This window comes from Scyliorhinus torazame, chromosome 11 (assembly GCF_047496885.1).
Source record: "Scyliorhinus torazame isolate Kashiwa2021f chromosome 11, sScyTor2.1, whole genome shotgun sequence".
In the NCBI taxonomy this organism is placed as follows: domain Eukaryota; kingdom Metazoa; phylum Chordata; class Chondrichthyes; order Carcharhiniformes; family Scyliorhinidae; genus Scyliorhinus; species Scyliorhinus torazame.
The window spans coordinates 249,493,255-249,516,336 of NC_092717.1; the positions used below are offsets into that span (position 1 = coordinate 249,493,255).

The 23,082-nt window shown below is 52.8% G+C and overlaps 1 protein-coding gene across 1 annotated transcript in view; it reads left to right on the forward strand.

Moving 5' to 3' along the window:
- Positions 1-23,082, forward strand: part of LOC140385963 (SWI/SNF-related matrix-associated actin-dependent regulator of chromatin subfamily D member 3-like) — a 200,035-nt gene that overhangs the window by 88,340 nt on the left and 88,613 nt on the right. Inside the window, exons 4-8 of the mRNA XM_072468607.1 lie at positions 43-165; positions 3,083-3,178; positions 4,041-4,142; positions 10,696-10,857; positions 16,147-16,244. Coding sequence (XP_072324708.1) covers positions 43-165; positions 3,083-3,178; positions 4,041-4,142; positions 10,696-10,857; positions 16,147-16,244 — 581 coding nt within the window. The remainder of the gene's footprint in view (positions 1-42; positions 166-3,082; positions 3,179-4,040; positions 4,143-10,695; positions 10,858-16,146; positions 16,245-23,082) is intronic.

Genomic DNA, 23,082 nt, shown 5'->3' on the forward strand with positions numbered 1-23,082 from the left:
TCAGTGTTTCCCCTGTTAACCCTTCCTTGTCTGGTTTCACAGCAAAAGCGGAAACTGCGACTTTACATCTCCAACACGTTTAACCCGGCGAGACACGATGCCGAGGATTCCGATGGGAGCATCGCTTCCTGGGAACTCCGAGTCGAAGGAAAACTTCTGGAGGATGTGAGCATTCAGATTCAGATAACCCCTCCCCCTGCCACACCCCCTTCCCCTCCCCCTCCCCATCCCCTCCCGCCTCCCCTCTCCCCCTCCCACTCCCCCCCCCTCCCCCCTCCCTCTCCCCCTCCCACTCCCCCTCCCTCTCCCCCTCCCACTCCCCCCTCCCTCTCCCCCTCCCCCCTCCCACTCCCCCTCCCTCGCCCCCTCCCCCTCCCCCTCCCCCTCCCCCTCCCCCTCCCACTCCCCCCCCACTCCCCCTCCCTCTCCCTCTCCCCCTCCCACTCCCCCTCCCTCTCCCCCTTCCCTCTCCCTCTCCCCCCCTCTTCCCCCGTCCCTCTCCCCCTCCCCCTGCCACACCCCTTCCCCTCCCGCCTCCCCAATCCCTCCCCCTCCCTCTCCCCCTCCCTCTCCCCCTCCCTCTCCCCCTCCTCTCCCCCTCCCTCTCCCCTTCCCTCTCCCCTTCCCTCTCCCCCTCCCTCCCCCCCCGTCCCTCACCCCCTCCCTCTCCCACCTGCCACACCCCCTTCCCCTCCCCCTGCCACACCCCCTTCCCCTCCCCCCCTCCCCATCCCCTCCCCAATCCCCTCCCTCTCCCCTCCCACTCCCCCCCCTCCCACTCCCCCTCCCTCTCCCCCTTCCCTCTCCCCCCGACCCTCTCCCCCTCCCCCTCCCCTCCCCCCTCTCCCCCTCCCTCTCCCCCTTCCCTCTCCCCCTTCCCTCTCCCCCGTCCCTCTCCCCCTCCCCCTCCCCCTCCCCCTCCCTCTCCCCCTCCCTCTCCCTCTCCCCCCCTCTTCCCCCTTCCCTCTTCCCCCTCTCCCCCTCCCCCTCCCCCTCCCTCTCCCCCTCCCCCTCCCTCTCCCCCCGTCCCTCTCCCCCCGTCCCTCTCCCCCCGTCCCTCTCCCCCCGTCCCTCTCCCCCCGTCCCTCTCCCCCCGTCCCTCTCCCCCCGTCCCTCTCCCCCCTCCCTCTCCCCCTCCCACACCCCCTCCCCATCCCTCCCCCACCGTCTGTCCCTCCCCCTCCCTCCCTCCCCTACCCCGTATGTCCCGGACGTGCTGCCTCCCCCGACCCATTGCAGGAAAGAATCCTCTCCAATTCAGTAGACAGTCGTGCCACCGGGAATGTTGGGAATGTCCTACAATCAAAATCCCAGCACCACCTCCCAGCAGCCTCCTGTCGCTGTGGGCTCCCTCCCAGCACCACCTCCCAGCAGCCTCCTGTCGCTGTGGGCTCCCTCCCCAGCACCACCTCCCAGCAGCCTCCTGTCGCTGTGGGTTCCCTCCCCAGCACCACCTCCCAGCAGCCTCCTGTCGCTGTGGGCTCCCTCCCCAGCACCACCTCCAGCAGCCCACTCCAAGACCCCTCCTTCCAATAGTCACTGAGGAAGTGGATAATCACCTTGGGCAGCAGCTCGTGCGGCAGTAGCTGAGCCCCTCCCTGCAGCCCAGAGGCAAATCCTCGATCATCTTCGAGCCCTCCCCTCCCTCCAGCAGCCCCACCGACCCGAGGTTCAATCGACTCAAACTATTCTCAACATCCTCCACTTCCAACCTCAGGGGCGAAATTCTCCCGAAACGGCGCGATGTCCGCCGACTGGCGCCCAAAACGGCGCCAATCAGACGGGCATTGAGGGGCTAGGCCGGCGTCGGAGGAATTTCCACCCCGCCAACTGGCGGAAACGGCCTTTGGTGCCCCGCCAGCCCCCGGCGATTCTCCAACCCAGCGGGGGGTTGGAGAATGACGCCCCAGATCTTTGTTGCTGTCCACCAGGAGCAGTAACTCCGCCTCCAATGAGGCAAACTGACCCTCCGACAGTGCAGCACTCCCTCAGCGCTGACCCTCTGACAGTGCGGCACTCCCTCAGTACTGACCCTCTGACAGTGCGGCACTCCCTCAGTACTGACCCTCTGACAGTACGGCACTCCCTCAGTACTGACCCTCTGACAGTGCGGCACTCCCTCAGCATTGACCCTCTGACAGTGCGGCACTCCCTCAGCACTGACCCTCTGACAGTGCAGCACTCCCTCAGTACTGACCCTCTGACTGTGCGGCACTCTCTCGGTACTGACCCTCTGACAGTGCGGCACTCCCTCAGTACTGACCCTCTGACAGTGCAGCACTCCCTCAGTACTGACCCTCTGACAGTGCAGCACTCCCTCAGTACTGACCCTCTGACTGTGCGGCACTCTCTCGGTACTGACCCTCTGACAGTGCGGCACTCCCTCAGTACTGACCCTCTGACAGTGCGGCACTCCCTCAGTACTGACCCTCTGACAGTGTGGCACTCCCTCAGTACTGACTCTCTGACAGTGCGGCGCTCTCTCGGTACTGACCCTCTGACAGTGCGGCACTCCCCTCAGTACTGACCCTCTGACAGGTGCGGCACTCACTCAGTACTGACCCTCTGACAGTGCGGCACTCCCTCAGTACTGACCCTCTGACAGTGCGGCACTCCCTCAGTACTGTCCCTCTGACAGTGCGGCACTCCCTCAGTACTGACCCTCTGACAGTGCGGCACTCCCTCAGTACTGACCCTCTGACAGTGCGGCACTCCCTCAGTACTGACCCTCTGACAGCGCGGCGCTCCCTCAGTACTGACCCTCTGACAGTGCAGCACTCCCTCAGTACTGACCCTCTGACAGTGCAGCACTCCCTCAGTACTGACCCTCTGACAGCGCGGCGCTCCCTCAGTACTGACCCTCTGACAGTGCAGCACTCCCTCAGTACTGACCCTCTGACAGTGCAGCACTCCCTCAGTACTGACCCTCTGACAGTGTGACGCTCTCTCGGTACTGACCCTCTGACAGTGTGACGCTCTCTCGGTACTGACCCTCTGACAGTGTGACGCTCTCTCGGTACTAACCTGTATTTGCTGCTCTCTGGTGCAGATTTGGATTAATTGTGAATATATTTTGTTTCAGCCGGGTAAACAGAAGAGGAAATTCTCGTCCTTCTTCAAGAGTCTGGTTATAGAGTTGGACAAGGATCTGTACGGGCCGGACAACCACCTGGTGGAGGTGACATGGAATTTCTCACTCTTCCCCCCCGGTCCCCACTTCACGTTTAAAACTCTCATTCTCTATTTGGAATGAATCGCAGGACACAACCTGCCTCACTATCCCTCCTCCTCACTCCTACCTCCCTCTTTCACTAAGCTGCCCTAATATATCCCTCAGGGATAAATGGTGATGATAAGACCCCCTGGGAAACACATTGAGATTTGGACTCCATCGGTATAGCTTATTGTCTGATGTCCTTCAACATACTCTTGTTCCCAGTAGCTGCTGGTCCAAGGACCAGGGGGGTCAGGGTTTCGGGTGAGAGTTATTCGGGGGGAGGGGGGAACGTTTTTACCCAGCGAGTGGTAGTGACCTGGACCCTGTTGACCAGGAGGGCAGGGGTTGCGGAGATGGTCCATGATTTGAGAAGGATATTGGATGTGCAGTTGAGGGAAGGGGCCTTGCTGGGCGCCAGAGTCTAAATATCAGACAAAGGTGACGAGGTGCTGTTGTTGGTGCCTTTGTGTCGGGTTAGGCTGATGGCCTACCTGACGAGATGGGGAGCAGCTTTCATCCACCTCCCAGTCCAGATTATTCTCAGGGGGTGGGTTAAAGCCACGGGCGCTAACTTCAGGACAGCAATTTACAAGGAGCAGGAATCAGGCAGATTTCCACTTCCGAAAGCTGACCCTGTTTCCCCCTGCGTACCCGGCTGACCTGTGATGCCTCCTGTGGTCGATTGTCTACTACTCATTTGTGTGTATGAAGGACTGTCACTCGGCCAGACAGAGCCTGGGAAGATTGGGGAGCAGTTGTTGGGTTAATGAGTAACCTGTTTATGACAGTCAGGGAATTATTTGTGCTCTCTGTTTTCTTGCAGTGGCATCGCACACCCACAACCCAGGAGACAGATGGGTTCCAGGTGAAGAGGCCGGGAGATGTCAGTGTGAGGTGCACACTCCTACTGATGCTCGACTATCAGGTGGGCACTACGGACGGGCAGGGGGACGGGCCTCCAGGGGGTGGGGCTGTGTGATGGGGAGGGGCCTCCAGGGGTGGGGCTATGTGATGGGGATGGGCTAGAGGTGGGGGCTGTGTGATGGGGGAGGGGCCTCGAGGGTGTGTGATGGGGAGGGGCCTCCAGGGGTGGGGCTTGTGAGGGGGAGGGGCCTCCAGGGGTGGGGCTGTGTGAGGGGGGAGAGTCCTCCAGGGGGTGGGGCTGTGTGATGGGGGAGGGCCTCCAGGGGTGGGGCTGTGTGATGGGGAGGGGCCTCTAGGGGAGGGGCTGTGTGATGATGGAGGTGCTTCCAGGAGTGGGGCTGTGTGATGGGGAGGGGCCTCCAGGGGTGGGGCTGTGTGATGAGGGAGGTGCTCCAGGGTGGGTGATGGGGGAGGAGCCTCTAGGGTGTGTAATGGAGGAGGGGCCTACAGGGGTGGGGCTGTGTAATGGGGAGGGGACTCCTGGGGTGGGCCTGTGTGATGGGGAGGGGCCTCCAGGGGTGGAGCTGTGTGATGGGGGAGGGGCCTCCAGGAGGGCTGTATGATGGGGGAGGGGCCTCCAGAGTGGGTGATGGGGGAGGGGCCTCCAGGGGTAGGTGATGGGGAGGGGCCTACAGGGGTGGGGCTGTGATGGGGGCGGGTCCGCCAGGATGGATGGGGGAGGGGCCTCCAGGATAAAGTTGTGGGGAGTGTCACATCATTTCCACACTTGGTTGGGATGGGGGGTGGGGGGCGGGGGAGGGGGGGGGTGACCCAGAAAACCCGGGGGTGGGGGGGGGGGAGGGTCCGCTGAATTGTATTCTGGGGCGAGTGCAATCGCGGGACCTCGTTATCGGGCTGCCCATTCAAAATGGCGTCCCGATAGCGGGATCCCCTGATGTGTGCGCCCAGCGTGAGCACAAACCAGGTGGTGATTCAGCTCCGGTGGGAAAAGATCTCCCAAACCGAGGTGCCCGGCCGTGATGTGAGAAAAATCCTTTTCGCGCAGCGAGTGGTTGGGGCCTGGAATGCGTGGCCTGGAAGTGTGGTGGAGGCCGGTTCAATCGAGGGGTTCAAGAGGGTAGGAGATGTAAACAATGGGCAAGGGTGCGGGGAAATGGTGCTGAGTCACGATGTTCGTTCGGAGGGCCAGTACCGACACGATGGGCCTACCGGCCTCCTCTGCTCATTAACAATTGTGTGATTCTGTGAGGAGAAGCGACCTTATTAGATTTAAAGATCTTTGAAGAGGGAAGAGGCCGAGACTGTTTCTCAACATAAGGAGAGCGAGTCCGATCAAGGCTTTTAATTGTGACAGGATTCGCTGGGATAGATATGGAGATGTTGCAATATTCCACATTGTCGGGAGTTCTAAACTTCAAACAACCAGTCAGAAATCCAATGGGGAATTGAGGAGAAAATTCCTTCCCCAGAGAGTGGGAAGGATGTGGAACTCACTCTCACAGGCAGCGGGTCAGCTAAATAACCGAGATACATTTAAGAGGAATTGGGATAAACAGATGAGTGGGGGAAGGGTAGAAGGATAGTTTGATGGGGTGAGGTGAAGGTGGGGTACGGGGAGGTCCGTGCGGAGCAGACGCACCAGGATGGGGTACATAGCCTGTGTCCGTTCAGGAACATTCGATGTAATGGTCGGGAAATGCGTTGTTTACCAGATTCAATTTACATTTGAGACACGATGCATTGGTTTTCAATTTAGGTGTGACAGCCACCAACCTGGAAATAGTCCCAAAGAGCTCAAGTTGGACAATGAACTCGTGATGGCCATAATAGAGAGACCATCAAACTAATGGAGAGGATTTTATATGGAATGCCAGGAAAAAGAGATTCGCACAGTCAGGGAAAGATTCAAAGGAACGAATGAGATCAACGTAAAGGGATTGGGGGTGAGATTGAGAGAGAAGGGAATGTGGGAGGGAGGTTGTGAGGGAATGGGGATGGGGAGGGGGGAGATTGAGGGGAAATGGGGATGAGGAGGGGGAGATTGAGGGGAAATTCAAGGATAACGTTTCGAGTTTGCTGAGAGTAATCTCAATAACAAACACAAGTGATATTGTCATTGGAAATCAGGAAATGGCAGATTTACTAAATACTTTGTGTCAGCCTTCGGGGGAGAGATTAGATAAAATACCAGAGTTAGCAGTGAAATAAAAATACTCCCCGTGAGAGAAACAGACAGCATTCAATCTTAGTGCTGGTGGAGTAACAGTGTTATGAGGGGCTGGTTTAGCACAGTGGGCTAAACAGCTGGCTTGTAATGCTGAACAATGCCAGCAGCGTGGGTTCAATTCCCGTAACAGTCTCCCCGAACGGGTGCCGGAATGTGGCGACTAGGGGCTTTTTACAGTAACTTAATTGAAGCCTAATTGTGACAATAAGCGATTATTATTATTAATATCATAATGGACAGATCGATAGGATCCGCTCGATCCCAGCCAGGATATTAATGGAATTGTTTCAGTGGGATGGTTTGGAGGGTCAGAGTTTGGGGCAGAGGTTTTGATTGGATGGTTTGGAGGGTCAGAGTTTGGGGCAGAGGTTTTGATTGGATGGTTTGGAGGGTCAGAGTTTGGGGCAGAGGTTTTGATTGGATGGTTTGGAGGGTCAGAGTTTGGGGCAGAGGTTTCGATTGGATGGCTTGGAGGGTCAGAGTTTGGGGCAGAGGTTTCGATTGGATGGTTTGGAGGGTCAGAGTTTGGGGCAGAGGTTTTGATTGGATGGTTTGGAGGGTCAGAGTTTGGGGCAGAGGTTTTGATTGGATGGTTTGGAGGGTCAGAGTTTGGGGACGGTTTGGGGATGGTTTGCGATGGTTTGGGGATGGCTTGGGATGGTTTGCGATAGTTTGCGATGGTTTGGGGATGGTTTGGGGATGGTTTGCGATGGTTTGGGGATGGTTTGCGATGGTTGGGGATGGTTTGCGATAGTTTGGGGATGGTTTGTGATTGTTTGGGGATGTTTGCGATGGTTTGGGGATGGTTTCCGATGGTTTGGGGATGGTTTGGGGATGGTTTGCGATGGTTTGGGGATGGTTTGGGGATGGTTTGCGATGGTTTGGGGATGGCTTGGGATGGTTTGCGATGGTTTGGGATGGTTTGGGGATGGTTTGCGATGGTTGGGGATGGTTTCCGATGGTTTGGGGATGGTTTGCGATGGTTGGGGATGGTTTGCGATAGTTTGGGGTTGGTTTGCGATTGTTTGGGGATGTTTGCGATGGTTTGGGGATGGTTTCCGATGGTTTGGGGATGGTTTGCGATGGTTTGGGGATGGTTTGCGATGGTTTGGGGATGGTTTGGGGATGGTTTGCGATAGTTTGGGGATGGTTTGCGATGGTTTGGGGATGGTTTGCGATGGTTTGAGATGGTTTCGGCATGGTTTGAGATGGTTTGCGATGGTTTGAGGTGGTTTGCGATGGTTTGGGGATAGTTTGCGATAGTTTGGGGATGGTTTGCGATGGTTTGGGGATGGTTTGCGATGGTTTGAGATGGTTTCGGCATGGTTTGAGATGGTTTGCGATGGTTTGAGATGGTTTGCGATGGTTTGGGGATGGTTTGGGGATAGTTTCAGATGGTTTGGGGATGGTTTGCGATGGTTTGGGGATGGTTTGCGATGGTTTGGGGATGGTTTGCGATGGTTTGGGGATGGTTTGGGGACGGTTTGCGATGGTTTGCGATGGTTTGGGGATGGTTTGCGATGGTTTGAGATGGTTTGCGATGGTTTGGGGATGGATTGCGATGGTTTGAGATGGTTTGCGATGGTTTGGGGATGGATTGCGATGGTTTGGGGATAGTTTGCGATGGTTTGGGGTGATTTGGGTATGGTTTTGGGGAGGTTTGAGGAGGGTTGGAATGGTTTGGGGATGGTTTGGGACGGTTTTGGGTGGTTTGGGGATGGTTTGGGACGGTTTTGGGTGGTTTGGGGATGGTTTGGGGATAGTTTGGGACGGTTTTGGGTGGTTTGGGGATGGTTTGAGGAGGTTTGGGATGGTTTGGGACGGTTTTGGGTGGTTTGGGGATGGTTTAAGGTGGTTTGGGATGGTTTGGGACGGTTTTGAGTGGTTTGGGGATGGTTTGAGGTGGTTTGGGATGGTTTGGGACGGTTTTGGGTGGTTTGGGGATGGTTTGAGGTGGTTTGGGATGGTTTGGGACGGTTTTGGGTGGTTTGGGGATGGTTTGGGATGGTTTTGGGTGGTTTGGGGATGGTTTGAGGAGGTTTGGGACAGTTTTGGGTGGTTTGGGGATGGTTTGAGGTGGTTTGGGATGGTTTGGGACGGTTTTGGGTGGTTTGGGGATGGTTTGGGGATGGTTTGGGACGGTTTTGGGTGGTTTGGGGATGGTTTGAGGAGGTTTGGGACGGTTTTGGGTGGTTTGGGGATGGTTTGCGAATGACTAGGGAAAGAGTAGGACCAGTCAAGGACAGGGATGGGAAATTGTGTGTGGAGTCTGAAGAGATAGGCGAGATACTAAATGAATATTTTTCGTCAGTATTCACTCAGGAAAAAGGTAATGTTGTGGAGGAGAATGCTGAGCCCCAGGCTAATAGAATAGATGGCATTGAGGTACGTAGGGAAGAGGTGTTGGCAATTCTGGACAGGCTGAAAATAGATAAGTCCCCGGGACCTGATGGGATTTATCCTAGGATTCTATGGGAGGCCAGGGAAGAGATTGCTGGACCATTGGCTTTGATTTTTATGTCATCATTGGCTACAGGAATAGTGCCAGAGGACTGGAGGACAGCAAATGTGGTCCCTTTGTTCAAAAAGGGGAGCAGAGACAACCCCGGCAACTATAGACCGGTGAGCCTCACGTCTGTAGTGGGTAAAGTCTTGGAGGGGATTATAAGGGACAAGATTTATAATCATCTAGATAGGAATAATATGATCAGGGATAGTCAACATGGCTTTGTGAAGGGTAGGTCATGCCTCACAAACCTTATTGAGTTCTTTGAGAAGGTGACTGAACAGGTAGACGAGGGTAGAGCAGTTGATGTGGTGTATATGGATTTCAGCAAAGCGTTTGATAAGGTTCCCCACGGTAGGCTATTGCAAAAAATACGGAGGCTGGGGATTGAGGGTGATTTAGAGATGTGGATCAGAAATTGGCTAGCTGAAAGAAGACAGAGGGTGGTGGTTGATGGGAAATGTTCAGAATGGAGTACAGTCACAAGTGGAGTACCACAAGGATCTGTTCTGGGGCCGTTGCTGTTTGTCATTTTTATCAATGACCTAGAGGAAGGCGCAGAAGGGTGGGTGAGTAAATTTGCAGACGATACTAAAGTCGGTGGTGTTGTCGATAGTGTGGAAGGATGTAGCAGGTTACAGAGGGATATAGATAAGCTGCAGAGCTGGGCTGAGAGGTGGAAAATGGAGTTTAATGTAGAGAAGTGTGAGGTGATTCACTTTGGAAGGAATAACAGGAATGCGGAATATTTGACTAATGGTAAAGTTCTTGAAAGTGTGGCTGAGCAGAGGGATCTAGGTGTCCATGTACATAGATCCCTGAAAGTTGCCACCCAGGTTGATAGGGTTGTGAAGAAGGCCTATGGAGTGTTGGCCTTTATTGGTAGAGGGATTGAGTTCCGGAGTCGGGAGGTCATGTTGCAGCTGTACAGAACTCTGGTCCGGCCGCATTTGGAGTATTGCGTACAGTTCTGGTCACCGCATTATAGGAAGGACGTGGAGGCTTTGGAGCGGGTGCAGAGGAGATTTACCAGGATGTTGCCTGGTATGGAGGGAAAATCTTATGAGGAAAGGCTGACGGACTTGAGGTTGTTTTCGTTGGAGAGAAGAAGGTTAAGAGGAGACTTAATAGAGGCATACAAAATGATCAGGGGGTTGGATAGGGTGGACAGTGAGAGCCTTCTCCCGCGGATGGATATGGCTGGCACGAGGGGACATAACTTTAAACTGAGGGGTAATAGATATAGGACAGAGGTCAGAGGTAGGTTCTTTACGCAAAGAGTAGTGAGGCCGTGGAATGCCCTACCTGCTACAGTAGTGAACTCGCCAACATTGAGGGCATTTAAAAGTTTATTGGATAACCATATGGATGATAATGGCATAGTGTAGGTTAGATGGCTTTTGTTTCGGTGCAACATCGTGGGCCGAAGGGCCTGTACTGCGCTGTATTGTTCTATGTTCTATATGTTTGAGGTGGTTTGGGATGGTTTGGGACGGTTTTGGGTGGTTTGGGGATGGTTTGAGGAGGTTTGGGATGGTTTGGGACGGTTTTGGGTGGTTTGGGGATGGTTTGAGGTGGTTTGGGATGGTTTGGGACGGTTTTGGGTGGTTTGGGGATGGTTTGAGGTGGTTTGGGATGGTTTGGGACGGTTTTGGGTGGTTTGGGGATGGTTTGGGACGGGTTTGGGTGGTTTGGGGATGGTTTGGGACAGTTTTGGGTGGTTTGGGGATGGTTTGAGGTGGTTTGGGATGGTTTTGGGGAGGTGTGAGGTGGTTTGGGATGGTTTTGGGGTTGGTTTTGTTGCTGGGTAGTTTGAGGGTGAGTTTCACTGTCTCTCTATTTTTGGTGGCTCTCTTTCAGCCGCCTCAGTTTAAATTGGATCCACGGTTGGCAAGGTTATTGGGAATCCACACACAGACTCGATCGGCCATTGTACAGGCGCTTTGGCAATACATCAAAACCAACAAACTGCAGGATTCCCACGACAAAGAGTACGTCAGCTGTGACAAATACTTCCAGCAGGTAAGCAGCAGAGGAAAGGAGAGTGGGGGGAGGGGGCGTGACCTGCAAATGGAGGTCGAATCTGAAAACAAGAGCAGTAAAATGCATTGGTCATCCAGTGTAGATTATGGGATGGGGAAGAGGCTGTGAGAGTCACAGAATTGACATTAGTAAGTGAACTGAAACAAGTAGAGACATCCGTATCTCCCAGAGCACGGAGGGGGCACGCAGAAGGAGGAGAGGTCTCCCGGAGCGAGGGGGAGGGTCTCTGAGCGAGGGGTGTCTCCTGGAACAAGTGAGTTCCTCCTGGAACTGCCAGAGTGAGGAGGGGCAGGAATCACACACACACACACAGATACAGAGTAAAGCTCCCTCTACACTGTCCCCATCAAACACTCCCAGGACAGGCACAGCACGGGGTTAGATACAGAGTAAAGCTTCCTCTGCACTGTCCCCATCAAACACTCCCAGGACAGGTACAGCACGGGGTTAGATACAGAGTAAAGCTCCCTCGACACTGTCCCCATCAAACACTCCCAGGACAGGTACAGCACGGGGTTAGATACAGAGTAAAGCTCCCTCAACACTGTCCCCATCAAACACTCCCAGGACAGGTACAGCACGGGGTTGGATACAGAGTAAAGCTCCCTCTGCACTGTCCCCATCAAACACTCCCAGGACAGGTACAGCACGGCGTTAGATATACAGTAAAGCTCTCTCTACACTGTACCTGATCAAAAAATCTATCTCAGTGATAGTGTCGAAAAGTTTGGGTTGGGTGGGGTTACGGGGATAGTGGGAGGTGTGGGGCTTAAGTGGGGTGCTCTTTCCAAGGGCCTGTGCAGCCTCAATGGGCCGAATGGCCTCCTTCTGCACTGTAAATTCTATGATTATATGGATCTACTCTCCATCATCAGTAAAGTGAGTCCTTAACAGTGTCATTATCAAGCGGCACTTACTCAGCAATAACCTGCTCACGGACGCTCAGTTTGGGTTCCGCCAGGGTCACTCAGCTCCTGACCTCATTACAGCCTTGGTTCAAACATGGACAAAAGAGCTGAATGCCAGAGGTGAGGCGAGAGTGACTGCCCTCGACATCAAGGCAGCATTTGACCGAGTGTGGCATCAAGGAGCCCTGAGCCCTCGCTAAACTGGAGTCAGTGGGAATCAGGGGGGAAACTCTCCGCTGGTTGGAGTCATACCCGGCACAAAGGAAGATGGTTGTGGTGGTTGGAGGTCAATCATCTCAGCCCCAGGACATCCTGGAGGGGTTCCTCAGGGTCTTGTCCTAAGGGGCAGTACCGTGGCACAGTGGTTAGCACGGCTGCCTCATGGCGCCGAGGTCCCAGGTTCGATCCCGGCTCTGGGTCACTGTCCACGTGGAGTTTGCACATTCTCCCCGTGTTTACGTGGGTTTCGCTCACACAACCCAAAGATGTGCAGGGTAGGTGGATTGGCCACGCTAAATTGCCCCTTAATTCGAAAAAAATCCCATCCATTGACTGTCTACACCTCCCGCTGCCTGGGGAAAGCGGGCAGCATAATCAAAGACCCCTCCCACCCGGCTTACTCACTCTTCCAACTTCTTCCATCGGGCAGGAGATACAGAAGTCTGAGAACACGCACAAACAGACTCAAAAACAGCTTCTTCCCCACTGTCACCAGACTCCTAAATGACCCTATTATGGGCTGACCTCATTAACACTACACCCTGTATGCTTCACCCGATGCCGGTGCTTATGTAGTTACATTGTATATGTTGTGTTGCCCTATTATGTATTTTCTTTTATTCCCTTTTCCTCTCATGTACTTAATGATCTGTTGAGCTGCTCGCAGAAAAATACTTTTCACTGTACCTCGGTACACGTGACAATAAACAAAATCCAATCCAAATTAATGGTATGATTTACCCTGCCATTTTTATTCTGTATTCATTCATTATTGCTTTCTTAATTTTTTATAAGACCATAAGACATAGGAGCAGAATTAGGCCACTCGGCCCATCGAGTCTGCTCCGCCATTCAATCATGGCTGATATTTTCTCATCCCCATTCTCCTGCCTTCTCCCCATGACCCCTGATCCCCTTATTGATCAAGAACCTATCTATCTCTGTCTTAAAGACACTCAGTGATTTGGCCTCCACAGCCTTCTGTGGCAAAGAGCTCCACAGATTCACCACCCTCTGGCTGAAGAAATTCCTCCTCATCTCTGTTTTAAAGGATCGTCCATTTAGTCTGAGATGGTGTCCTCTGGTTCTAGTTTTTCCGACAAGTGGAAACATCCTCTCCACGTCCACTCTATCCAGGCCTCGCAGTATCCTGTAAGTTTCAATAAGATCCCCCCTCATCCTTCTAAACTCCAACGAGTACAGACCCAGAGTCCTCAACCGTTCCTCATACGACAAGCTCTTCATTCCAGGGATCATTTTTGTGAACCTCCTCTGGGTCCTTTCCAAGGCCAGCACATCCTTCCTTAGATACGGGGCCCAAAACTGCTCACAATACTCCAAATGGGGTCTGACCAGAGCCTTATACAGCCTCAGAAGTACATCCCTGGTCTTGTATTCTAGCCCTCTCGACATGAACCTGCACGTTAACCTTAAGAGAATCGTGAACAAGGACTCCCAAGTCCCTTTATGCTTCTGATTTCCGAAGCATTTCCCCATTTAGAAAATAGTCTACGCCTAAATTCCTCCTTCCAAAGTGCATAACCTCACACTTTTCCACATTGCATTTCATCTGCCACTTCATTGCCCACTCTCCTAGCCTGTCGAAATCCTTCTGCAGGCGCCCTGCTTCCTCAATACTACCTGTCCCTCTACAGATCTTTGTATCATCTGCAAACTTAGCAACAGGGCCTTCAGTTCCTTCTTCCAGATCATTAATGTATATTGTGAAAAGTTGTGGTCCCAGCACAGACCCCTGAGGTACACCACTAGTCACCGGCTGCCATCCTGAAAAATACCCCTTTATCCCCACTCTCTGCCTTCTGCCAGTCAGCCAATCCGCTATCCATGCCCGGATCTTACCCTGAACACCATGGGCTCTTAACTTATTTAACAGTCTCCTATGCGGCACCTTGTCAAAGGCCTTCTGGAAATCTAAATAAATCACGTCCACTGGTTCTCCTTTGTCTATCTTCCTTGTCACCTCCTCAGAGAACTCTAACAGATTTGTCAGACACGACCTCTCCTTGACGAAGCCGTGCTGACTCAGTCCTATTTTACCATGCACTTCCAAGTGCTTCGTGATCTCATCTTTAATAACAGACTCGGCCTATAACCGGCCTATAATTTCCCGTCTTCTGCTCCCTCCCTTTTTAAACAGGGGTGATACATTAGCCACCTTCCAGTCCTCTGAGACCCTTCCAGTCCTCTGGGACCCTTCCTGCCTCATCACTAATGCCTCCACAATTTCTTCAGCTATCTCTTTTAGGACCCTGGGGTGTAGCCCATCCGGTCCAGGTGACTTATCCACCTGCAGACCTTTCAGTTTCCCCAGAACCTTCTCCTTAGTAATGGTCACTGAACTCACCTCTGCCCCCTGGCTCTCCTGGAGCTCTGGCATCCCACTGGTGTCTTCCACCGTGAAGACTGATGCAAAGTAACTATTCAGTTCGCCTGCCATTTCTTTGTTTCCTATTATTATTTCTCCAGCCACATTTTCCAGTGGTCCAATGTCTATTTTTGCCTCTCTCTTACCTTTTTATATACTGAAAAAATCTCTTCCTATCTTCCTTTATATTACTAGCTAGCTTGCACTCATACTTCATCTTTCTCTCCACTTATTGCTTTTTTAGTTGTCCTCTGCTCGCTTTTAAATGATTCCCAATCCTCTAGGTTCCCACTAATCCTCGCCACTTTGTATGCTTTTTCTTTAGCTTTTATGCTGTCCTTGACTTCCCTCATCAGCCATGGATGCCTTGTCCTCCCCTTAGCATGTTTCCTACTCCTTGGGATGAATTTCTGCTGTGCCTCCCGAGTAACCCCCAAAAACTCTGGCCATTGCTGTTCCACTGTCTTCCCTGCTAGGCTCCTTCTCCGATCAACTCTGGCCAGCTCCTCCCTCATGTCTTTGGAGTTACCCTTATTTAATTGTAATACCGTTACATCTAATTGCAGCTTCTCCCTCTCAAACTGCAGGGTAAATTCTATCACATTGTGGTCACTGCTCCCTAAGGGCTCCTTCACCTTAAGTTCCCTAATCAAGCCTGCCTCATTACACATCACCAAATCCAGAATTGCCTGATCCCTAGTGGGCTCTGTCACAAGCTGCTCCAAAAAAACATCTCCGAGACATTCCACAAATTCCTTTTCTTGGGATCCACTACAACCTGATTTTCCCAGTCCACGTTATTAACAAGTCCCACTATTCCCAATAAGCTGTACTCCTGCCTGTAAACCTCACTGTTACTAATAAAACCTTACAATTACTGCTAAATGGGAGGCGGTGACATAGTGGGATCGTCAGTGAACCAGTAATTCAGAAGCCCAGGGGAACGCTCTGGGGACCCGGGTTCGAATCCCGACACTGCAGATGGTGAAATTTGAATTCAATAAAAACCTGGAATGCAAAGTCTAAAGGAAACCATAAAACCGTTGTCGATTGTGAATGAAATGAATGAAAATCGCTTATTGTCACAAGTAGGCTTCGAATGAAGTTACTGTGAAAAGCCCCTAGTCGCCACATTCCGGCGCCTGTTCGGGGAGGCTGTTACGGGAATTGAACCGGGCTGCTGGCCTGCCTTGGTCTGCTTTCAAAGCCAGCGATTTAGCCTTGTGCTAAACAGCCTCTGCTGATAGTTGTAAAAACCCACCTGGATCGATACTGTCCTTTCGGGAAGGAAATCTGCCGTCCTTACCCCGGTCTGGCCTACATGTGACTCCAGACCCACAGCAATGTGGGTGATCCTTGACTGCCCTCTGAAATGGCCGAGCGAGACACTCAGCTCAGGGGCAATTAGGGATGGGCAATAAAAATAATAAATACTCCCCAACCAATCACTTGCCTGCTTTCCTTCTCTCTCACTGCACCAAATTCTCTCACTCACCAAATTCTAAGTTCACTCTCTGGGGATTGCTGCACTCGGAGATATGCAGCAGTCTTTGTGTTAACTTAAAACTCTTCCATAATTTACAGATCTCTGTCGGGCAACAGCTCAGTCTTCACGATTCTTTCCTGATATTTATAACCGCTCAGTTCCAGGAGCATCCTTGCACAACCATCTTTGTTCACAATTCTCTGTGTGGGTTTTGCTGTTCTTTATTTTTGTTTCTGATCCTGAAGCTATTTCTCCTGTCGATCTCGCAGATATTTGACTGCCCTCGGTTAAAGTTTTCGGAGATCCCTCAGCGACTTACTACCTTGCTGCTTCCGCCCGATCCCATCATCATCAACCACCTCATCAGGTAAGAGAGCTCTTGTCAGCGTGAGAGTCAGCCAGCGATGTGGACACTCCCGGCTTCGCCCCCTGACTGACTGCACACAGACCCCCCCCCCCTCGCACACCCACCCCAGAGCTATGTGTATCACAGCAACGGTGGGTTCAATCTCTATCTCCTGCCGTCACTCCAGACATCTGGCGGGGACATTGTGCCACACTGATCAGGAGTGTCCAGGCATCACCCCAACCTGTGCTGATGTTGGTCTCTGTAATCCTGGGCAAAGGAGAAAGGAAATAAGTCCAGTATCTAGCGACCATCCCAGTGGGATAACCTGCTCATATTTAACCTGCCCCACACATCAGTGAGGACAGATATTTCCTACTCTCTCCACAGATCTCCTGGGAGAGGCAGAAATACCTGAGAAAGGCACGGGCCTTATAAAGGCAAAGAGAGTGGAGCAGGAATAAACCATTCATCGCACTACTTAGCTATCGAACATACAGTGCAGAAGGAGGCCATTCAGCCCATCGAGTCTGCACCGACCCATTTAACCCCTCACCTCCACCCTATCCCCCTAACCCAATAACCCCTCCTAACCTTTTTGGTCACTAAGGGCAATTTATCACGGCCAATCCACCTAACCTGCACATCATTGGACTGTGGGAGGGAACCAGAGCACCCGGAGGAAACCCACGCAGACACGGGGAGAACGTGCAGACTCCGCACAGACAGTGACCCAAGCCGGGGATCGAACCCGAGACCCTGGAGCTGTGAAGCCTCAGTGCTAACCACTGTGCCACCGTTAGGCCCATCCAGCCTGTTCCCCATTCAATACGATCATGGCTGATTTTCGGCATCAGTCCATTTTCCATCCGCTTCCCATATCCCTAAATTCCTCAAGAGTCCAAATCTCTCTTCCTCGCAGCTTTAAATATGTTCAGCAAGGGAGCATCTCCGACTCTCTGGGATTCACAGCCCAGAGAGTGAAGAGATTTCTCCTCATCTCAGCCCGAAACAATCTGTCCCTTGTTCTGAGAGTGTATCCCCGTGTTGTAGATTCCCCGACCAGCGATCACAATCTCTCTGCACATCCACCCTGTCAAACCCCTTCAGAACCTGCAACATTTCAACGAGAAAACCGCTCAATCTTCAGAATTCCCGCGAGTACCGACCCGATTCACTCAGCCTCTCGACGCAGGGCAACCCTTCGGCTTGGCAGCTCCAAAAACAATTTACAGCCGATGAAAGAATGGGAATAACACATGGAGCAATTTCTCTCTCTCCCCCTCCAGCCCCGGCGGAAAGTGGGAGGCATCACCTCGAAACACCCTTTGGGATTGCAGATTTTTAGTGGTCCCTTTAAGATCGCCCTGTAACCGGGTGGCAGGGTGGTGCAGCGGTTAGCACTGCTGCCTCACGCCGCCGAGGTCCCGGGTTCGATCCCGGCCCCGGGTCACTGTCCGTGTGGAGTTTGCACATTCTCCCCGTGTCTGTGTGGGTTTCGCCCCCACATCCCAAAGATGTGCCGGGAAGGTGGATTGACCTCGCTAAATTGCCCCTTAACAAAATAATGAAACCTTGCCCTTGCTGTCTTTCACGGACTCTCGCTGCAATGGGGATCCTGGTAAACCTTGAAAAAACACCAATGGCTGTTTGGATCGAGTGGTCGCAGACGGTCCCCATTTCAGCGCTAGGATTGAGGGTCACAAAAGCTTAAAATCCTGGCCTTTGCTGCTCCTTAAAGCTGATTCGCTACTCACGATTCTTCCAAATTAATTCATTGTTTTCCCTCCCGGAGAGAGCTCGGACCACGACTCGGGAATCTGGTTTTCCGGGCAATCGCCCACCACCGAAGTGTTTAAAAGTTTCTCAGGACTTGCTCTTTCCTGGAACTTTTACCTCTCTGCCAGACCTGCTGACTCTACACTCTGGTCCTTGAAGCTAGACATCCAACAAAAGCACACTGAGTTTTCTGATCCAGTCTGGAATTTTAAGTTTCTGCCTTCAGCTTCCAAGCCTTTCTTTGGAGCTTTTCCCTCGTGATGTCCCTCTGCGTGTCTGCTTCTCAAACCTTACCTCCACTCAGAATGCTGCAAGAGAATTTCTTTCAGTCATTGCATTTTTGTGCAACGTTTTGAATTTTTCTATTCGCTGCCACTCTGTTTAGGGTGTTGCATTCTGTTCAGTGCATCTTAATGGCGTTTAAACAGTCTTAAATAGGGTAATTGCGTATTCATTACGACAAGAACTATTTACAAATATACAGTAAAGGATTCCAGCTAGCAGCTGTCTCCATACTTCCTTAGACCCACAGCTCAGTCCCACACCAGCCTGACCCCGAGGGGCCGGGCATTCTGTCCAACACCAGCCTGACCCCGAGGGGCCGGGCATTCAGTCCCACACCAGCCTGACCCCGAGGGGCCGGGCATTCTGTCCAACACCAGCCTGACCCCGAGGGGCCGGGCATTCTGTCCCACACCAGCCTGACCCCAAGGGGCCGGGCATTCTGTCCAACACCAGCCTGACCCCGAGGGGCCGGGCATTCTGTCCCACACCAGCCTGACCCCGAGGGGCCGGGCATTCTGTCCCACACCAGCCTGACCCCGAGGGGCCGGGCATTCAGTCCCACGCCAGCCTGACCCCGAGGTGTGGGCATTCTGTCCCACACCAGCCTGACCCCGAGGTGTGGGCATTCTGTCCCACACCAGCCTGACCCCGAGGTGTGGGCATTCTGTCCCACGCCAGCCTGACCCCGAGGGGCCGGGCATTCTGTCCCACACCAGCCTGACCCCGAGGTGTGGGCATTCTGTCCCACACCAGCCTGACCCCGAGGTGTGGGCATTCTGTCCCACACCAGCCTGACCCCGAGGTGTGGGCATTCTGTCCCACACCAGCCTGACCCCGAGGGGCCGGGCATTCTGTCCCACACCAGCCTGACCCCGAGGGGCCGGGCATTCTGTCCCACACCAGCCTGACCCCGAGGGGCCGGGCATTCTGTCCAACACCAGCCTGACCCCGAGGGGCCGGGCATTCTGTCCCACACCAGCCTGACCCCGAGGGGCCGGGCATTCTGTCCAACACCAGCCTGACCCCGAGGGGCCGGGCATTCTGTCCCACACCAGCCTGACCCCGAGGTGTGGGCATTCTGTCCCACGCCAGCCTGACCCCGAGGGGCCGGGCAGCATTAAACTCAGTTTCTATGTTCCCCATGTGCCAGACCCTCTTAGGTCAAAACTGAGTCCACCCTCAGACAGAAGACCACTTGACTGAAGAGTGAGAGGTCAGAGTGCGAGGTCAGAGTGCGAGGTCAGAGTGCGAGGTCAGAGTGAGAGGCCAGGGATGGGAAATTGTGTGTGGAGTCTGAAGAGATAGGCGAGATACTAAATAAATATTTTTCGTCAGTATTCACTCAGGAAAAAGATAATGTTGTGGAGGAGAATGCTGAGCCCCAGGCTAATAGAATAGATGGCATTGAGGTACGTAGGGAAGAGGTGTTGGCAATTCTGGACAGGCTGAAAATAGATAAGTCCCCGGGACCTGATGGGATTTATCCTAGGATTCTCTGGGAGGCCAGGGAAGAGATTGCTGGACCTTTGGCTTTGATTTTTATGTCATCATTGGCTACAGGAATAGTGCCAGAGGACTGGAGGACAGCAAATGTGGTCCCTTTGTTCAAAAAGGGGAGCAGAGACAACCCCGGCAACTATAGACCGGTGAGCCTCACGTCTGTAGTGGGTAAAGTCTTGGAGGGGATTATAAGAGACAAGATTTACAATCATCTAGATAGGAATAATATGATCAGGGATAGTCAGCATGGCTTTGTGAAGGGTAGGTCATGCCTCACAAACCTTATCGAGTTCTTTGAGAAGGTGATTGAACAGGTAGACGAGGGTAGAGCAGTTGATGTGGTGTATATGGATTTCAGTAAAGCGTTTGATAAGGTTCCCCACGGTAGGCTATTGCAGAAAATACGGAGGCTGGGGATTGAGGGAGATTTAGAGATGTGGATCAGAAATTGGCTAGCTGAAAGAAGACAGAGGGTGGTGGTTGATGGGAAATGTTCAGAATGGAGTTCAGTTACAAGTGGCGTACCACAAGGATCTGTTCTGGGGCCGTTGCTGTTTGTCAGTTTATCAATGACCTAGAGGAGGGCGCAGAAGGGTGGGTGAGTAAATTTGCAGACGATACTAAAGTCGGTGGTGTTGTCGACAGTGAGGAAGGATGTAGCAGGTTACAGAGGGATATAGATAAGCTGCAGAGCTGGGCTGAGAGGTGGCAAATGGAGTTTAATGTAGAGAAGTGTGAGGTGATTCACTTTGGAAGGAATAACAGGAATGCGGAATATTTGGCTAATGGTAAAGTTCTTGGAAGTGTGGATGAGCAGAGGGATCTAGGTGTCCATGTACATAGATCCCTGAAAGTTGCCACCCAGGTTGATAGGGTTGTGAAGAAGGCCTATGGAGTGTTGGCCTTTATTGGTAGAGGGATTGAGTTCCGGAGTCAGGAGGTCATGTGGCAGCTGTACAAAACTCTGGTACGACCGCATTTGGAGTATTGCGTACAGTTCTGGTCACCGCATTATAGGAAGGACGTGGAGGCTTTGGAGCGGGTGCAGGGGAGATTTACCAGGATGTTGCCTGGTATGGAGGGAAAATCTTATGAGGAAAGGCTGATGGACTTGAGGTTATTTTCGTTGGAGAGAAGAAGGTTAAGAGGAGACTTAATAGAGGCATACAAAATGATCAGGGGGTTGGATAGGGTGGACAGTGAGAGCCTTCTCCCGCGGATGGATATGGCTGGCACGAGGGGACATAACTTTAAACTGAGGGGTAATAGATATAGGACAGAGGTCAGAGGTAGGTTCTTTACGCAAAGAGTAGTGAGGCCGTGGAATGCCCTACCTGCTACAGTAGTGAACTCGCCAACATTGAGGGCATTTAAAAGTTTACTGGATAAACATATGGATGATAATGGCATAGTGTAGGTTAGATGGCTTTTGTTTTGGTGCAACATCGTGGGCCGAAGGGCCTGTACTGCGCCGTATCGTTCTATGTTCTATGTCAGAGTGAGAGGTCACAGTGAAATGCTAACATCCTTAAACAGACCCAACACAGCATCTGAACGAGTGCAGAGACTGGTTGCAGTTCCACTTGCTGCCACTAGATGGCACCACAAGCACCGATTTCCAGCAGCTCAGCAGCGCCATCAGCAGATTCTCCAGAGGACTGCAGCACCGTGTCAACAACACCGGGTCTGACACTGAGACACACACACACAGACCGTACAGGAGCTGACACTGAGACACACACACAGACACACACACACAGACCGTACAGGAGCTGACACTGAGACACACAGACACACACACACAGACCGTACAGGAGCTGACACTGAGACACACACACAGACCGTACAGGAGCTGACACTGAGACACACAGACACACACACACAGACCGTACAGGAGCTGACACTGAGACACACACACACACAGACCGTACAGGAGCTGACACTGAGACACACACACACACAGACCGTACAGGAGCTGACACTGAGACACACACACACACCGTACAGGAGCTGACACTGAGACACACACACACACAGACCGTACAGGAGCTGACACTGAGACACACACACACACCGTACAGGAGCTGACACTGAGACACACACACACACCGTACAGGAGCTGACACTGAGACACACACACACACCGTACAGGAGCTGACACTGAGACACACACACAGACACACACACACAGACCGTACAGGAGCTGACACTGAGACACACAGACACACACACAGACACACACACACAGACCGTACAGGAGCTGACACTGAGACACACAGACACACACACAGACACACACACACAGACACACACACAGACACACACACACACAGACCGTACAGGAGCTGACACTGAGACACACACACACACAGACCATACAGGAGCTGACACTGAGACACACACACACACACAGACCGTACAGGAGCTGACACTGAGACACACAGACACACACACAGACACACACACACAGACACACACACAGACACACACACACACAGACCGTACAGGAGCTGACACTGAGACACACACAGACACACACACACAGACCGTACAAGAGCTGATACTGAGACACACACACACAGACCGTACAGGAGCTGGCACTGAGACACACACACACAGACCGTACAGGAGCTGACACTGAGACACACAGATACACACACAGACACATACACACAGACACACACACGCACAGACAGTACAGGAGCTGACACTGAGACACACACACACACCGTACAGGAGCTGACACTGAGACACACAGACACACACACAGACAGACACACACACAGACACACACACACACAGACCGTACAGGAGCTGACACTGAGACACACACAGACCGTACAGGAGCTGACACTGAGACACACACACACACAGACCGTACAGGAGCTGACACTGAGACACACACACACACAGACCGTACAGGAGCTGACACTGAGACACACAGACACACACACAGACACACACACACAGACAGACACACAGACACACACACACACAGACCGTACAGGGGCTGACACTGAGACACACACAGACCGTACAGGAGCTGACACTGAGACACACACACACACACACACAGACACACACACACACAGACCGTACAGGAGCTGACACTGAGACACACACACACACAGACACACACAGACCATACAGGAGCTGACACTGAGACACACACACACACACACAGACCGTACAGGGGCTGACGCTGAGACTAGTAATTGACCCCTCTACCCTGGGGAAAAGCCTCTGACTATCCACTCTGTCTATGCCCCTCATAAATTTGTAGACCTCTATCAGG